Source organism: Zea mays, chromosome 2 (assembly GCF_902167145.1).
Source record: "Zea mays cultivar B73 chromosome 2, Zm-B73-REFERENCE-NAM-5.0, whole genome shotgun sequence".
Classification (NCBI taxonomy): Eukaryota; Viridiplantae; Streptophyta; class Magnoliopsida; order Poales; family Poaceae; genus Zea; species Zea mays.
The window spans coordinates 31947059-31965692 of record NC_050097.1 but is presented as its reverse complement, the minus strand read 5'-3'; the positions used below and the strand labels follow the sequence as shown (position 1 = coordinate 31965692).

The window sequence follows — 18634 nt, the reverse complement described above, 5'->3', positions numbered from 1 at the left end:
AGTGTCGCACATGTTGTTCGCACGCGTTGTCGTGTGCCGTTCGCGTGTGTCGCGCGCCTTGCCACGTGCCGTTCACGCGTATCGCGCGTTGTCCACGCGCTAAGTCGTTTGTGTCCGCGCGTTGCGCACATCGTGTTTGCACGTCGTGCGTCGTTAATTCGTCTCGCTTAGAATCGCTCATATTCATTAAGTTACTTGCTTAACTGTCAACTATTAAAATAGTAAGTTAGTCAAAACTAAGTAGTAGTATTAATTTACATTTGATTAATATCAATTAATATAATTATGTTGAATTAGATGTTCTAATTAGTACTTGTTTAACGTAAACGTACTAACCCCTCGACCATAGCTTCGTCTATCGTGGTTCTTTTCCTCGCGTAACCGTAGAAGCGCTCTCTATTTTATATTGCTCGCTTTTATAACATTTTATCTTGTATGGTGTAATGTTCTTATGCATATATATGTTTATTTGCTTGTGTCTGTTTGTCTTCGCTTCGCGTTGCGATTGGATCGCGTTTCGTTTCCGAACTTCGAGGAATCGACGGTCAAGCTTCGGCGACCAAGTGATCTAGCTCTTTGGGTTCCACGAAGTTGAAGACTCTGAGCATCTATTTGGTGAAGGCAAGTGTCCTCTGACCCATTATGTCCTATTCACTTATAATTCACTATCCCGCATTACTTAATTGAAACCTAAGGATTGACTAGCTTTATATTTACCTTATCCTTGATGACCTTTTTGGGTTATTATGGTTAGCATTTTGCTATTGCCTTAACTTAATCAATGAACATGATGTGACAATTTATGATACGATACTGTTATCCTGATGATATTGATGATCTCGTGATACTCTAGGGGACTCGGGCTGTTTCCCGAGTACCTCTCCGTAAGGACCTGTTCGTTGAGAGACCACCCGGGATAACAGTGCAACCATGAGGGTGAAATGGGATGCCCTTAGCTAATTAATTAGAGGAACTAGAGGTGTAGTTGCTTCGCCGTCGTGCCGTCAATGGGGTCCAAGCACAGTGCTTGCTCTGCCGAGGCTGGGTGCCGAGGTCCTTTCGTTTTGCTTTTGTTAGTCACCCTCCTGCGGGGAGGAGTACTGTGTTTATCAAACTGGAGAAACCTAACGGGCGACTATGACCTCTAGGGAATCTTTGTAAAAGCTACGTAGTGATACCCTGCCGGACCACCTAGGAAGTGATCAATGGGAAGTCATGATCCCCAGGCAAAACGGGAATCACGGCTCATGGGTAAAGTGTGCGACCTCTGCAGAGGGTAATGAAACTGATATATCAGCCGTGCTCACGGTTAAGAGCAGCCTTGGGATCCTCTTTGATTAGAGATACAACTGGTTCGAGACTCAATGGTTCTATTAATGTTTTTTTGGTTCGATGATGATCATGATGTTCCTCGAGGAGGAAGCTGTTCACGGGTTGGCTATTACTAAAACTTGGCTTCCACTAATAATAAATACCTGACCAACTAAAAGCAACTGCTTGAGCTTAACTCCACATAAAGCTAGTCCACTACAGCCAAACGGGACATTTGCTGAGTACGTTGATGTGTACTCACCCTTGCTTTCACAAAACACCAGGTTGCCTTTGGTGTAATCTATGCTCAGGTAAAGAAGAAGGCGTCGAGGCGGATCTCCAGGAGTTCTAGGACTTCGATGAGTTCGAGGATTAGGCTAGCGACCTCCCCCAGTCAGCTGCCTGTGGTGGGTTGTTTACGTTGGCTACGTTTCGATTCTGTGTACTTTGATTTATATTATGTAAATGGCTCTAGTCTGTAATATTATTACTTACTCTTTATTGTAATTCGAAGCATTGTGCTATGATGAGTCATTTATGTAATCGCTGTGTACGTGAATTACTGATCCTGGCACGTACATGGTTCGCATTCGGTTTACCTTCAAAACCGGGTGTGACATAAGTGGTATCAAAGCCGTGCTGACTGTAGGACCGCTGACCTAGAGTAGCATTGGCCGTTTTAAGGACTTATTGATTAATTACTTCACCTCATCCTTGATTCTGCTTCAAAATATTAGTCACCTCGACTAATTCTATGTTGTGCTCCTATATGCCCCTTGCCAAAAGTATTTTATTCTAGTATGGTCTCTACTTCTCTCAATCTATTAGATCTGATCTCATCTTGTGCTTGCGACATCTTTGTAGATGCCCCCTGACCATAGCCTTTAGTCTTTTGGGACTCTTTCCTCATCCATTATTAAATTGCTACAATTTGACCATCTCTATTCCATTTTGTTATTGACATGCTCGTATCCTTGCATTTTTAATACCCTTATCCCTTAATCTAAAGCACTTACCCTTGTACCTCTACTGCCTATTTAAACATTTCAGTTATATGTCCGTGATCTTACTGTCTTTTGAGACCCTTTCCTATTCTCTTGTTAAGTCTCTATCTTTTTGGCAAATTGTACTTTCTTGGTCTTGGTATGCTCGTACCATTGGAATCTTGCATACTCCTATTTTTATATATGCTTACCTTTATATCCCAATATCTGTTTGAAATATTTCGGTTAACATGCCCTTGACCACCCTTGTTTCCTAATGATCCATGAGTGATCATTTTATTTTGCGCACCTGTGGTAATCTCGTTGTTTCCTTGTAACTTCCTTCAGTAATGAATTTTTACTTCAACTCTTCTGTCGGAACCTCACTTACCTTATCCTTGATTGTTTTCTCCACCTTGCCATTTGGTGAGTCTTGCCTTGACTCTGTCCATGGATTATGCTTTTCATCATTATCACATTTACCCTTATCGCCTCTACATCTTACCTTGATGTTTATATTATACCCGGCCTTTAAAACCTTCTCTCTTCCATCTCAATTTTATAGTTGTATTTTACCTATTTTCCCTTGGTCGTATGCTATTCCTTGTCGCTTGCAAGTTTTAACTCCATCCTTGGTCGTGCTCCAGTTGAGTATTACCTTTACCTTTCTCATCTTTTAATCTTACCTTGGAGATCAAACTATGTCCGTTCTCTAAGATCTTCAATCTCCTATCCCAGTTTGGGAGCTGTGAGTTACCTATCTCTCCCTTGATTTCTTTTCACTTCTTGTCGCCTTACAAGTTTTGTGCTAATTCCATCTCTTGCTATGTTTTTATTTGCTATCACCCTCACCTTGTTGTCCATCGATCTTGCCTGGATACTCATCTTTATTCCTACTTCTTAAAAACCCCCTCTCTTCCACCTCAATTTCAGAGTGATAGTTTACCTATCGGGCCCTTGGACGTATCCTCTTCTTTTCCACTTGCAGATCTTGTCTGAACTTCATCCTTTGTGGTATTTATATCCTTGGTTCTTATGCACATTTACTTCCTCTCTTACATTCTTGTTCGGTATCACCTTTAGCCCTTGTAATATTCATACCCTTACCTTCATGCTTACTTTGAACCTCCCTTTAAAAGCCTTCTCTTTTCCATCCTTGTTCGAGGATAATGTCTTACCTATTTCGCCATTGACTGCTCCCCCTTCTTTGACGCCTTGCAAGTCTTGTCTAAAATACATCCTTTATTGTGTGTTTGTCCATTATCACCTTAACACTTGTCATCCCTCGATTTTTACCTTGATGCTTATCTTGCACCTGCATTTTAAAGCCTCCTCTCCCATTTCATTTCAAGAGTGACGTCTTGCCTATCCCGCTCTTGTTCATTCCCTTTTTCCTCTGTCGCGTTGCAAGTCTTGTCCTAACTCTATCTTTTGGTGTGTTTTTGCCTTTCACCTCCCTTACCTTTGTAATCTCTAGATCTTTCCATGATGTTATCTTATGCCTACCTTTTGAAATATCATCTTTTCCATCTCGATTTGAGAATGGTGTTTTACCTATCCTGACCTTGGTTGCATTCTCTCCCTTGTCAGTTACAATCATTGCTTTAGCTCCATCCTTTATTATGCTCATGCCCCTACCCTCCATGTCTTATTATTCCCCTTGCCTTTTGTTGGCCTTAGAGTAGTTTCCCTTTTCAAGGAAAGACCACCATTTAATTAAAAGGAACGTATAGCAATGAGATGTTTGTTGATGTGTGCTCATGATGTTTGTCCTTCTGCTATGACTGATTTGCTTCTTTGGAATGAGTGTTGATGTGTTGTGGCCCTTGGACCGTAATGGAATCTGTTTACTAGGTGAGTGCCATAGAGTTAAGTAGTTGGGTTCTCCCCCTGCTCTCTCTAATCTGTCTATACTTACCTTTTCTCGTTATTCTTTCCTCTTGCACCTGTCCTTTTGGCAACCTCCAACTCCTCCAAATCAGTCAAGACCAGGGTCGACAACATCTTCATCAAGTGTGTATCAATGCTCTTGTTAAGGGGGTTAGCCGCTAACCCCAATGAAGACAATGCAATCAACATCAACCAACAAGATCAGAGTGGCCCAGCGAAAGCGTGTGTGGGTCCTAACCCACAGGTCTAAGAGATCCTCAAGAATTGCATCAATCGGTCTCAAGCATCTGATGGTCAAAGCAACCAATCCACAAGTCAAACCGGTGGAGTCAAAGTTGAGTTAGAAAAAGCTATGAAAGACTAATGAACCAATCTCATTTTCCTGCTAGCCTCTTCTTGAATCTCGAGGACGAGATTCTGTTAAGGGGGTTAGATTTGTAACACCCTGAATTTGAGGGTATAAAATTTCTTTTCTAATATCCACCAAATTCAGGTGTTACTCTCTCAGTTCTTCGCTTTCCTTTCTCTTTTCCCTAAAAATGGAGAATTATTTTGTTTTATATTAGCGTAAACCTAGTGGAATGAGCCCTAGAGGCACTTTGGTTGTTGCATTCATGCCGTTGCATGGTGTTTCTAAGTGCAAAATGTGTTTGAAACATGTTAACATATCTTATAGAAGCACTCGGTAAATTTTCATATTTTTCGGAATATTTTTCTATTTTCCGGAAACCAAAAACTATTTATTTGTAGAACTTAAAAATATTTTTAGAAATTCTAATTATGTTTTTTGAGTTCATTAGGTGTCAAAACATTTATAGGAATTTTTCTGGAATTTTTGAAAGTATCTATAATATTTTGAGCACAAAATATGGATTTCTAGGCTTTTTCGAATTTTAAAAATAGTAAAATCCGAATTTTAACTGAATTTTTATCTCGTCCAAACCCTAGGTATATATATATGTCCGGCTTCATCTCGTCGAGCCCGTTACAGAACACCAAACGTTTCCCCCAAATCCAATCCCTAGCTCCCGGTATTGCTCGCCGAAGTTCGGGGCGGTTCCAACTCCGGCGACAACTCCGGCGAGCAATTACTCCCAATCCGTGCATCGTCTGCGGAATCCGAGGGTACCGCTGCGTTCGTCTCGTCGAAGGCTTCGTCGCAGCGCGTTCGGTTCATTGATTGGATCCCCAAATCTCCGGCAATCGACGGATTTCTCCTCGGCTCCGGCGAGGGTCTTCTTCCCCGGTGAGAAACCTCCATTGTTGCACCTAGGGTTTCTTCGTTTCTTCGTTTTCCCGTCCGTGCAGAGCCTCTCCCACTCTCCCCTCACCTTCCCCGGTGGCGGCGCCCCTCCCCCCCTCCGTTTCCCCTCCTCGACGGCGCCCCTTTCTCCCTCCCCGGCGGCGGCGGCGGTGGCCGGCGGTGGCGCCCGCGTCCCGTGCGCCCGCGCGCACCCCTCCCCGGCGGCTGTGGCCGCGCCCCGCGCGCCCAGTGCGGCCGCGCCCGCCCCGGCCGGCCCGGTCTCGTCCTCCCCTGCGCAGCCCCCTTCCCCTCCTCTCTCTTCCATGGATGGGAGGAAGAAGATGAGGAGAGGAAGAAGAAGATGACAGTTCTGTAAATTAGGACGCGCGAATTACAGTATGGTTTAAAACATTCATAACTTTTGCGTTTTAAATCCGATTCGATCCATTCAAGTTGCGTTAGATTCGTATTAAAATAATCTTAATTTAGAAATATTTATCCTAATTTTTGCACATTTTATTTAATTTAGTTAGACATTTGTTTAATCAGTGGCTACTAGAACGACATTTTAATTTAAAAATCTAATTTAGGAATTTGATTTGTGCATTTATAATTAGTCACCAATATGATTAACCTTAACTGAAATGTTATTTATTAATAATTATTTAGGTTAATCACATTGTTTATTTATTAAGTTTCGCATGTCGGTCCACGCGTGCCGCGGTGCTGTTTCGCGCACGTCGTCGCGTGTCGTTCGCGAGTGTCGCACATGTTGTTCGCACGCGTTGTCGTGTGCCGTTCGCGTGTGTCGCGCGCCTTGCCGCGTGCCGTTCACGCGTATCGCGCGTTGTCCACGTGCTAAGTCGTTTGTGTCCGCGCGTTGCGCACATCGTGTTTGCACGTCGTGCGTCGTTAATTCGTCTCGCTTAGAATCGCTCATATTCATTAAGTTACTTGCGTAACTGTCAACTATTAAAATAGTAAGTTAGTCGAAACTAAGTAGTAGTATTAATTTACATTTGATTAATATCAATTAATATAATTATGTTGAATTAGATGTTCTAATTAGTACTTGTTTAACGTAAACGTACTAACCCCTCGACCATAGCTTCGTCTATCGTGGTTCTTTTCCTCGCGTAACCGTAGAAGCGCTCTCTATTTTATATTGCTCGCTTTTATAACATTTTATCTTGTATGGTGTAATGTTCTTATGCATATATATGTTTATTTGCTTGTGTCTGTTTGTCTTCGCTTCGCGTTGCGATTGGATCACGTTTCGTTTCCGAACTTCGAGGAATCGACGGTCAAGCTTCGGCGACCAAGTGATCTAGCTCTTTGGGTTCCACGAAGTTGAAGACTCTGAGCATCTGTTTGGTGAAGGCAAGTGTCCTCTGACCCATTATGTCCTATTCACTTATAATTCACTATCCCGCATTACTTAATTGAAACCTAAGGATTGACTAGCTTTATATTTACCTTATCCTTGATGACCTTTTTGGGTTATTATGGTTAGCATTTTGCTATTGCCTTAACTTAATCAATGAACATGATGTGACAATTTATGATACGATACTGTTATCCTGATGATATTGATGATCTCGTGATACTCTAGGGGACTCGGGTTGTTTCCCGAGTACCTCTCCGTAAGGACCTGTTCGTTGAGAGACCACCCGGGATAACAGTGCAACCATGAGGGTGAAATGGGATGCCCTTAGCTAATTAATTAGAGGAACTAGAGGTGTAGTTGCTTCGCCGTCGTGCCGTCAATGGGGTCCAGGCACAGTGCTTGCTCTGCCGAGGCTGGGTGCCGAGGTCCTTTCATTTTGCTTTTGTTAGTCACCCTCCTGCGGGGAGGAGTACTGTGTTTATCAAACTGGAGAAACCTAACGGGCGACTATGACCTCTAGGGAATCTTTGTAAAAGCTACGTAGTGATACCCTGCCGGACCACCTAGGAAGTGATCAATGGGGAGTCATGATCCCCAGGCAAAACGGGAATCACGGCTCATGGGTAAAGTGTGCGACCTCTGCAGAGGGTAATGAAACTGATATATCAGCCGTGCTCACGGTTAAGAGCAGCCTTGGGATCCTCTTTGATTAGAGATACAACTGGTTCGAGACTCAATGGTTCTATTAATGTTTTTTTGGTTCGATGATGATCATGATGTTCCTCGAGGAGGAAGCTGTTCACGGGTTGGCTATTACTAAAACTTGGCTTCCACTAATAATAAATACCTGACCAACTAAAAGCAACTGCTTGAGCTTAACTCCACATAAAGCTAGTCCACTACAGCCAAACGGGACATTTGCTGAGTACGTTGATGTGTACTCACCCTTGCTTTCACAAAACACCAGGTTGCCTTTGGTGTAATCTATGCTCAGGTAAAGAAGAAGGCGTCGAGGCGGATCTCCAGGAGTTCTAGGACTTTGATGAGTTCGAGGATTAGGCTAGCGACCTCCCCCAGTCAGCTGCCTGTGGTGGGTTGTTTACATTGGCTACGTTTCGATTCTGTGTACTTTGATTTATATTATGTAAATGGCTCTAGTCTGTAATATTATTACTTACTGTTTATTGTAATTCGAAGCATTGTGCTATGATGAGTCATTTATGTAATCGCTGTGTACGTGAATTACTGATCCTGGCACGTACATGGTTCGCATTCGGTTTACCTTCAAAACCGGGTGTGACACAATCACAGACCTAGCAGTGAAGGGCATGATTGGGAACTTCTGGCTGATTTCCCTGAAAATAAACCTTGATGCTTTCATCTTCAAGTTATAATTCTTGTCTACAGCCCTTTTGTAGATAGTGGTCTGCTTCTCATCCAATAACTTGGGCTGGCATGAATATTCTACGAAAATGTGGTCAAACATGGAAAAAAAGAAGCATCACATGCAAAAAAACAGAATTTCTTACTAAAAACGTAGAAACACATGACTGGTGTTACACTATTGTAACAAAGATTACTGTCCAAATCATATATTAGATTCAAAACAAAAACTATGCATCTAGAAAAATGCTTTACAATTTGGAATGGAGGGGAGTATATGAAAGGGAAATGTGCCCTTGGGCCATTTCTAAGTATTTTGGTGATTGAGTGCCAACACAAGTGCTTTTGTGTTAATCTATGCAAAGTGGTGGACAAAGTGCAAATCATGTCAAAAGGTATGTTTCTAGACTTAGTACAATGTTTTATGGACTAATGTATTGTGTCTGAGTGCTGGAAACAGGAAAAATCGAGTTGGAAATGAGATGGCTTTGTTCAGCCAAAGTCTGCTCAGTCTGGGTGCACTGGACAGTGTCCGGTGGTGCACCGAACAGTGTTCGATGTGCCAGACTGGCTCTGGCGAACTTGCTGCTCTCGGGAGTTCGACGGCGGTGTATGGCTATAAATCACTGGACTGTCTGGTGGTGCACCGGACTGTCCGGTGAGCTGTTCACAGGCGAATTCGTCGCTCTCGGGAAGCCATCAACGGCGTACGGCTATAATTCACTGGACTGTCCGGTGTGCACCGGACTGTCCGGTGAGCCAACGGTCAGCCAGGGCAACGGTCGGCCGAGGATTCCGCGCGTGACGCGTGGCCGAGCCAACGGTCACTTTGGGGCACCGGACTGTCCGGTGTGCACAGGACAGTGTCCGGTGCGCCAACGGCTTTGGATCTTCAACGGTCGACTGCGCCATAGAAGGAAAGAAATCCGCACCGGACAGTGTCCGGTGGTGCACCGGACAGTGTCCGGTGGTGCACCGAACTGTCCGGTGCGCCAGGCGACAGAAGGCAAGATCTGCCTTCCTGGAATGCTCTCAACGGCTCCTAGCTACCTTGGGGCTATAAAAGGGACCCCTAGGCGCATGGAGGAGCACACCAAGCATACTCAAAGCATTCCTAAGCACCAAGACTTCGATTCCACGCATTTGGTTCTTCGTGATAGCATCTAGAGCTCTAGTTGAGTTGTGAACTCGTCGGGTTGTGTTGCGAGCTCTTGTTGCGACTTGTGTGCATGTTGACATTCCGATTTTGTGTCTTGTGTGCATTGCTCATCCCTCCCTTACTTCGTGCTTCTTTGTGAACTTCAAGTGTAAGGGCGAGAGACTCCAAGTTGTGGAGATTCCTCGCGAACGGGATAAAGAAAAGCAAAGCAAAACACCGTGGTATTCAAGTGGGTCTTTGGACAGCTTGAGAGGGGTTGATTGCAACCCTCGTCCGTTGGGATGCCACAACGTGGAGTAGGCAAGCGTTGGTCTTGGCCGAACCACGGGATAAACCACTGTGCCATCTCTGTGTTGATATCTTTGTGGTTATTGTGTTTTGTTGAGACTCCTCTCTAGCCACTTGGCTTTATTGCGCTAACTCCTAACCAAGCTTTGTGGCATTAAGTTTCAAGTTTTACAGGATCACCTATTCACCCCCCTCTAGGTGCTCTCAATTGGTATCAGAGCCGTTCTCTTCACGAAGGGACTAATCGCCCGAGGAGATGGATCCTAAGGGGAAGGGAATTGTGATCAACGATAAGGAGAAGGAGTCCTTCGCCAACGAGCCAAAGGATGACAAGCCTACCGACTCGGGCTCGGGCTACAAACGCAAAGATGGGAAGAAGAAGAAGACTAGACGCATCAAGGAGATCGTTTACTACGACGACAGCGACGAGTCCACTTCTTCCCACAAGGACGACGACAACGACTACGAGAAAAGAAAGAAGGTTAATTCGAATTTTTCTTTCGATTACTCTCGTATTCCTCAGAGTTCAAATGCCCATTTGCTTTCCATCCCTCTTGGCAAACCTCCACACTTTAATGGGGAGGACTACGGATTTTGGAGTCACAAAATGCGTAGTCACTTGTTCTCTCTCCATCCAAGCATATGGGAGATTGTTGAGAATGGAATGAAGTTTGATAGCTCGGATAGTCCTATATTTATTAATGAACAGATTCATAAAAATGCACAAGCTACTACTGTGTTGTTAGCCTCTTTGTGCAGGGACGAGTACCATAAGGTGAGCGGCTTGGACAATGCCAAGCAGATCTGGGACACCCTCAAGATCTCTCATGAGGGGAACGACGTCACCTTGCTCACCAAGATGGAGTTGGTGGAGGGCGAGCTTGGGAGATTCGCGATGATAAGGGGCGAGGAGCCAACCCAAATGTACAACCGGCTCAAGACCCTCATCAATAAAATAAGGAGCTACGAAAGCACGCGTTGGACGGACCACGACGTCGTTCGCCTAATGCTAAGGTCCTTTACTGTACTTGATCCACATCTGGTGAACAATATTCGTGAAAATCCTAGGTACACCAAAATGTCGCCCGAAGAAGTTCTTGGGAAGTTCGTAAGCGGGCGAATGATGATCAAGGAGGCGAGATACGTGGACGACGCGTTAAATGGTCCAATCAATGAGCCTCAACCCGTTGCTCTCAAGGCAATGAGGAGCAAGGAGGCCCTACCTAGCAAGGTGGCGCAAGTTGAGGCGGCAGGGCTCAATGATGAAGAGATGGCCCTCATCATCAAGCGCTTCAAGACGGCGCTAAAGGGTCGCAAGGGGCAGCCAAGCAAGACCAAGACAAAGGGGAAGCGATCATGCTTCAAATGTGGTAAGATTGGTCATTTTATCGCTAACTTTCTCGATAATGATAGTGACCAGGAACAAGGGAACAAGAGGGAGAAGAAGAAGGCATACAAGAAGGCTAAGGGCGAGGCACACCTTGGCAAGGAGTGGGACTCGGATTGTTCGTCATCCGACTCCGACAATGAAGGACTCGCCGCCACCGCCTTCAACAAGTCATCCCTCTTCCCCAACGAGCGTCACACATGCCTCATGGCGAAGGAGAAGAAGGTATGTACTCGAAACAATGCCACTTATGATTCTTCTAGTGATGATGAGTCTAGTGATGAAGAAATAGATTACTCTAGTTTGTTCAAGGGATTGGATAGAACTAAAATAGATAAGATTAATGAATTGATTGATGCCTTAAATGAAAAGGATAGACTTTTAGAGAAACAAGAGGAATTTTTATATGAAGAGCATGATAAATTTGTTAGTGCACAAAATTCACTTGCTTTAGAAGTTAAAAGGAATGAAATGCTTTCTTGTGAACTATCTACTTGTCATGAAACCATTTCTACTTTAAAAGGTGTTAATGATAATTTAAATGCTAAACTAGAAGTAGCAAGTAAATCTAACTCTTATGTAGAACATGTTATGATTTGCAATAGCTGTAAAGATTTTGACATTGATGCTTGTAGTGAACACCTAGTTTCAATTTCCAAATTAAATGATGAATTGGCTAGTCTTAATGCCCAACTTAAGACTAGCAAAAGTGAATTCGATAAGCTAAAATTTGCAAGGGATGCCTACACGATTGGTAGACACCCCTCAATTAAGGATGGACTTGGCTTCAAGAGGGAAGCCAAGAACTTGACAAGCCATAAGGCTCCCATCTCCGCCAAGGAGAAAGGGAAGGCCCCTATGGCTAGTAGTGCTAAAAGGAACCATGCTTTTATGTACCATGATAGGAGACAGACTAGAAATGCTTATAGGAGTTGTAATGTTTATGATGCTTTTGATTCTCATGCCATGTTTACTTCTAGTTCTTCCTATATGCATGGTAGAGATATGTCTAGGAGAAATGTTGTTCATCATATGCCTAGGAGAAATGTTGTTAATGTTCCTAGAAAAGTTAATGAACCTTCTACAATATATCATGCTTGCAATGCTTCATTTGCCATTTGTAGAAAGAATAAGAAGGTGATTGCTAGGAAGTTAGGGGCAAGATGCAAGGGAGATAAAACTTGCATTTGGGTCCCTAAGACAATTGTGACTAACCTTGTAGGACCCAACAAGAGTTGGGTACCTAAGACCCAAGCCTAAATTTGCCTTGCAAGTTTATGCATCCGGAGGTTCAAGCTGGATTATCGACAGCGGATGCACAAACCATATGACGGGGGAGAAGAAGATGTTCACCTCCTACGTCAAAAACAAGGATTCCCAAGATTCAATAATATTCGGTGATGGGAACCAAGGCAAGGTAAAAGGGTTAGGTAAAATTGCTATTTCATCTGAGCACTCTATATCTAATGTGTTTTTAGTTGAGTCTCTTGGATATAATTTGTTATCTGTTAGTCAATTATGCAATATGGGATATAATTGTATATTCACAAATGTAGATGTGTCTGTCTTTAGAAGATGTGATGGTTCACTAGCTTTTAAGGGTGTACTAGACGGCAAACTTTATTTAGTTGATTTTGCAAAAGAGGAGGCCGGTCTAGATGCATGCTTAATTGCTAAGACTTGCATGGGCTGGCTGTGGCATCACCGTTTAGCACATGTGGGGATGAAGAACCTTCACAAGCTTCTAAAGGGAGAACACGTGATAGGTCTAACTAATGTGCATTTCGAAAAAGATAGACCTTGTGCAGCTTGTCAAGCAGGCAAACAGGTGGGAAGCTCTCATCACACCAAAAATGTGATGACCACATCAAGACCCTTGGAGATGCTTCATATGGACCTCTTCGGACCCGTCGCCTATCTAATCATAGGAGGAAGTAAGTATGGTCTTGTTATAGTTGATGATTTTTCCCGCTTCACTTGGGTATTCTTTTTGCAGGATAAATCCGAAACCCAAGGGACCCTCAAGCGCTTCCTAAGGAGAGCTCAAAATGAGTTTGAGCTCAAGGTGAAGAAGATAAGGAGCGACAACGGGTCCGAGTTCAAGAACCTTCAAGTGGAGGAGTTCCTTGAGGAGGAAGGAATCAAGCACGAGTTCTCCGCTCCCTACACACCACAACAAAATGGTGTGGTAGAGAGGAAGAACAGGACGCTCATCGATATGGCGAGGACTATGCTTGGAGAGTTCAAGACCCCCGAGCGCTTTTGGTCGGAAGCCGTGAACACGGCTTGCCATGCCATCAACCGGGTCTACCTTCACCGCCTCCTCAAGAAGACTTCGTATGAGCTTCTAACCAGTAACAAACCCAATGTGTCTTACTTTCGTGTATTTGGGAGCAAGTGTTATATTCTTGTGAAGAAAGGTAGAACTTCTAAATTTGCTCCCAAAGCTGTAGAAGGGTTTTTATTAGGTTATGATTCAAATACAAAGGCGTATAGGGTCTTCAACAAATCATCGGGTTTGGTTGAAGTCTCTAGCGACGCTGTATTTGATGAGACTAATGGCTCTCCAAGAGAGCAAGTTGTTGATCTTGATGATGTAGATGAAGAAGACGTTCCAACGGCCGCAATGCGCACCATGGCGATTGGCGATGTGCGACCACAGGAACAATTGGAACAAGATCAACCTTCTTCCTCAACAATGGTGCATCCCCCAACCCAAGATGACGAACAGGTACCTCAAGTGGAGGCACATGATCAAGGGGGAGCACAGGATGTTCAAGTTGAAGAGGAAGAAGCACCTTAGGCACCTCCAACCCAAGTTCGAGCGACGATTCAAAGGAATCATCCCGTCGACCAAATTTTGGGTGATATTAGCAAGGGAGTAACTACTCGCTCTAGATTGGTGAATTTTTGTGAGCATTACTCTTTTGTCTCTTCTATTGAGCCTTTTAGGGTAGAAGAGGCCTTGCTAGATCCGGACTGGGTGTTGGCCATGCAGGAAGAGCTCAACAACTTCAAGTGTAATGAAGTTTGGACACTGGTGCCTCGTCCCAAGCAAAACGTTGTGGGAACCAAGTGGGTGTTTCGCAACAAAAAGGATGAGCACGGGGTGGTGACGAGGAACAAGGCTCGACTTGTGGCAAAAGGTTATGCCCAAGTCGCAGGTTTGGACTTTGAGGAGACTTTCGCTCCTGTGGCTAGGCTAGAATCAATTCGTATTTTGCTAGCATATGCCGCTCACCATTCTTTCAGGTTGTTCCAAATGGATGTGAAGAGCGCTTTCCTCAACAGGCCGATCAAGGAGGAGGTGTACGTGGAGCAACCCCCTGGCTTCGAGGATGAATGGTACCCCGACCACGTGTGTAAGCTCTCTAAGGCGCTCTATGGACTTAAGCAAGCCCCAAGAGCATGGTATGAATGCCTTAGAGACTTTTTAATTGCTAATGCTTTCAAGGTTGGGAAAGCTGATCCAACTCTTTTTACTAAGACTTGCGATGGTGATCTTTTTGTGTGCCAAATTTATGTCGATGACATAATATTTGGTTCTACTAACCAAAAGTCTTGTGATGAGTTTAGCAAGGTGATGACGCAGAAATTCGAAATGTCAATGATGGGCAAGTTGAACTACTTCCTTGGGTTCCAAGTGAAGCAACTCAAGGATGGCACCTTCATCTCCCAAACGAAGTACACGCAAGACTTGCTAAAGCGGTTTGGGATGAAGGACGCCAAGCCCGCAAAGACGCCGATGGGAACTGACGGACACACAGACCTCAACAAAGGAGGTTAGTCCGTTGATCAAAAAGCATACCGGTCCATGATAGGGTCTTTACTTTATTTATGTGCTAGTAGACCGGATATTATGCTTAGCGTATGCATGTGTGCTAGATTTCAATCCGATCCAAGGGAATGTCACTTAGTGGCCGTGAAGCGAATTCTTAGATATTTAGTCGCTACGCCTTGCTTCGGGATCTGGTATCCAAAGGGATCTAACTTTGACTTGATTGGATACTCAGATTCCGACTATGCTGGATGTAAGGTCGATAGGAAGAGTACATCGGGGACGTGCCAATTCTTAGGAAGGTCCCTGGTGCCGTGGAACTCTAAGAAACAAACTTTCGTTGTCCTATCCACCGCTGAGGCCGAGTATGTTGCCGCAGGACAGTGTTGCGCGCAACTACTTTGGATGAGGCAAACCCTCCGGGACTTTGGCTACAATCTGAGCAAAGTCCCACTCCTATGTGATAATGAGAGTGCTATCCGCATAGCGGAAAATCCTGTTGAGCACAGCCGCACAAAGCACATAGACATCCGGCATCACTTTTTGAGAGACCACCAGCAAAAGGGAGATATCGAAGTGTTTTATGTTAGCACCGAGAACCAGCTAGCCGATATCTTTACCAAGCCTTTAGATGAGAAGACCTTTTGCAGGCTGCGTAGTGAGCTAAATGTCTTAGATTCACGGAACTTGGATTGATTTATAGCATACATGTGTTTATGCCTTGATCATGTTCCTTATGCATTTTGTTGCTTACTTGTGGTGCTCAAGTTGTAAAATCACTCCTCGGACCTCACAAGTCCTTTTGCAAGTGATGCACATATTTAGGGGGAGTTGTGTTACAACTTGACCCTTTGAGACTAACCGTGTGCTTGAGTTTGCTTGATTTAGTCTCAAAAGAGGTTTGAAAGGGAAAAGGTGAACTTGGACCATGAAAGACTTCCACTGCACTCCGATGAGAGGGTAACTTATTCCAAGTTCATCTCATGTACTCCTATTGCCTTTGTATTCTTATTTGAAGATTTTGGTGAGGCAATGGGGTTAAAGGGCCAAGATTGATCCCGTTTTGGTGCTTGATGCCAAAGGGGGAGAAAATAAGGCCAAAGCAATAAATGGATCAGCTACCACTTGAGAAATTTTGAAAATAGTAGAATAGAGCTTTTGGTTTGTCAAAACTCTTTTATTGTCTCTTTTGTCAAAAGTTGGGTTTGTCAAAACTCTTTTATTGTCTCTTTTGTCAAAAGTTGGCCTCTTGTGGGGAGAAGTGTTGATTATGGGAAAAAGGGGGAGTTTTTGAAATCCTTGATCAATTTCTTTTGGAATACCTCTCTTTATGTCTCTACAAGTGAATTTGACTTAGAGATAGGAAATTGAGTTTGACTTGCAAAAACAAACCAAGTGGTGGCAAAGAGTGATCCATATATGCCAAATATGAATCAAAACTATATCGAGTTTTCATTTGCATTGATATTGCACTTGTTCTAGTTGCTTTATGTTGTGTTGGCATAAATCACCAAAAAGGGGGAGATTGAAAGGGAAATGTGCCCTTGGGCCATTTCTAAGTATTTTGATGATTGAGTGCCAACATGTCAAAAGGTATGTTTCTAGACTTAGTACATTGTTTTATGGACTAATGTATTGTGTCTGAGTGCTGGAAACAGGAAAAATCGAGTTGGTAATGAGATGGCTTTGTTCAGCCAAAGTCTGCTCAATCTGGGTGCACCGGATTGTCCGGTGGTGCACCGGACAGTGTCCGGTGTGCCAGACTGGCTCTGGCGAACTTGCTGCTCTCGGGAGTTCGACGGCGGTGTACAACTATAAATCACCGAACTGTCCGGTGAGCTATTCACAGGCGAATTCGTCGCTCTCGGGAAGCCATCAACGGCGTACGGCTATAATTCACCGGACTGTCCGGTGTGCACCGGACTGTCCGGTGAGCCAACGGTCAGCCGGGGCAACGGTCGGCCGAGGATTCCGCGCGTGACGCATGGCCGAGCCAACGGTCACTTTGGGGCACCGGACTGTCCGGTGTGCACCGGACAGTGTCCGGTGCGCCAACGGCTCTGGATCTTCAACGGTCGACTGCGCCATAGAAGGAAAGAAATCTGCACCGGACAATGTCCGGTGGTGCACCGGACTGTCCGGTGCGCCAGGCGACAGAAGGCAAGATCTGCCTTCCTGGAATGCTCTCAACGGCTCCTAGCTGCCTTGGGGCTATAAAAGGGACCCCTAGGCGCATGGAGGAGCACACCAAGCATACTCAAAGCATTGCTAAGCACCAAGACTTCGATTCCACGCATTTGGTTCTTCGTGATAGCATCTAGAGCTCTAGTTGAGTTGTGAACTCGTCGGGTTGTGTTGCGAGCTCTTGTTGCGACTTGTGTGCGTGTTGACATTCCGATTTTGTGTCTTGTGTGCGTTGCTCATCCCTCCCTTACTCCGTGCTTCTTTGTGAACTTCAAGTGTAAGGGCGAGAGACTCCAAGTTGTGGAGATTCCTCACGAACGGGATAAAGAAAAGCAAAGCAAAGCAAAACACCGTGGTATTCAAGTGGGTCTTTGGACCGCTTGAGAGGGGTTGATTGCAACCCTCGTCCGTTGGGACGCCACAACGTGGAGTAGGCAAGCGTTGGTCTTGGCTGAACCACGGGATAAACCACTATGCCATCTCTGTGTTGATATCTTTGTGGTTATTGTGTTTTGTTGAGACTCCTCTCTAGCCACTTGGCTTTATTGCGCTAACTCCTAACCAAGCTTTGTGGCATTAAGTTTCAAGTTTTACAGGATCACCTATTCACCCCCTCCCCTCTAGGTGCTCTCAGTATAAACCATTCAGACTCTAGCTGCCAATTCAGTTGCCAAAGTTAAACAGGAAGTTTTGTTGCCCAAAATTGTTCCTTACTTTCTTTCCCGCTTCTGGATCAATCCCTGTAGCTGCCAATTCAGCTGCCAAAGCTTCCTTGGCTGCTTGTTCCTGTAAAATAAAAAAGAAGGTAGTACCATTCTCTGATCAACATGGAAAAAATGCGACCATAGACAGAGTTACCTACCTCAAGGTACTCTTTGTTCATTTCCTCCCAGATAATCTTTTTATATTGTGTTTCTTCCTCATTGTGAAGGTACCCATCAGCCTATAAAATTGATAGATAGCATCACAACTAATTGCAAAGACTTGTTTGGTTATCACTACACCTCTAAGGATATAACTACTTGTGCAATGGGATAATCCTGAAAAATGTGACAAAAGGACTCATTGAGAAAGCACCTCTGCATCGTCAATGTCAGAAAGGCTTTCTGGATCTGCATTGCCTTCACAATTTTCACCTAAGGATGTAAGATAGCATTCAGCTTTCAAACAAGGATTCAAAAGAAGAAAACTGAAATTACTACAGTGTATGATGATTCAAGAAGTAACAAACCTCCCTCTTCAGGATCCTTGGGTGGCATAGAGTCATTTATGAGTCCCTCAAATCCCATTTTCGAAGACTTATATCCACTTAAAACCTGCTTGAAGTGTGTTCCCAGAGAACAAAAAAAGAGAGGGGAAATAAGCGCAAGAGTTGTAGCATAGAAAGCTAATCGAAGAGCTAACATGTCACAATGCCACACATCACAAAATTCAGAAACAAAAAAAAGATTATGCACCATTTCATAATTATAGCGACTAATCTTTGTATAATATTCATGTGATGATACTGTTGTTTGGGATCTAGGTGCATAACAATAGGTATGCATCTAGAAAAGTTAAAACATCTTATAATTTAGAATGGAGGGAGTACTAAACAAAGATAGTAACTTATGAAACTAATTTATAAAGAATCTTATAGTA

General features: G+C 44.1%; 1 protein-coding gene across 1 annotated transcript; it reads right to left on the bottom strand.

The window, feature by feature from the left end:
* Window positions 1-17656: 17656 nt before the first annotated feature.
* Window positions 17657-18289, bottom strand: LOC103646245 (transcription factor IIIB 70 kDa subunit). Its single transcript, XM_008670972.1, has 4 exons — window positions 18225-18289; window positions 18071-18129; window positions 17856-17936; window positions 17657-17779 (listed from the first exon to the last, which is right to left on the bottom strand). The coding sequence occupies exons 1-4, from the start codon at window positions 18280-18282 to the stop codon at window positions 17657-17659; spliced, it is 321 nt and encodes a 106-aa protein (XP_008669194.1). The 5' UTR covers window positions 18283-18289.
* Window positions 18290-18634: the final 345 nt, after the last annotated feature.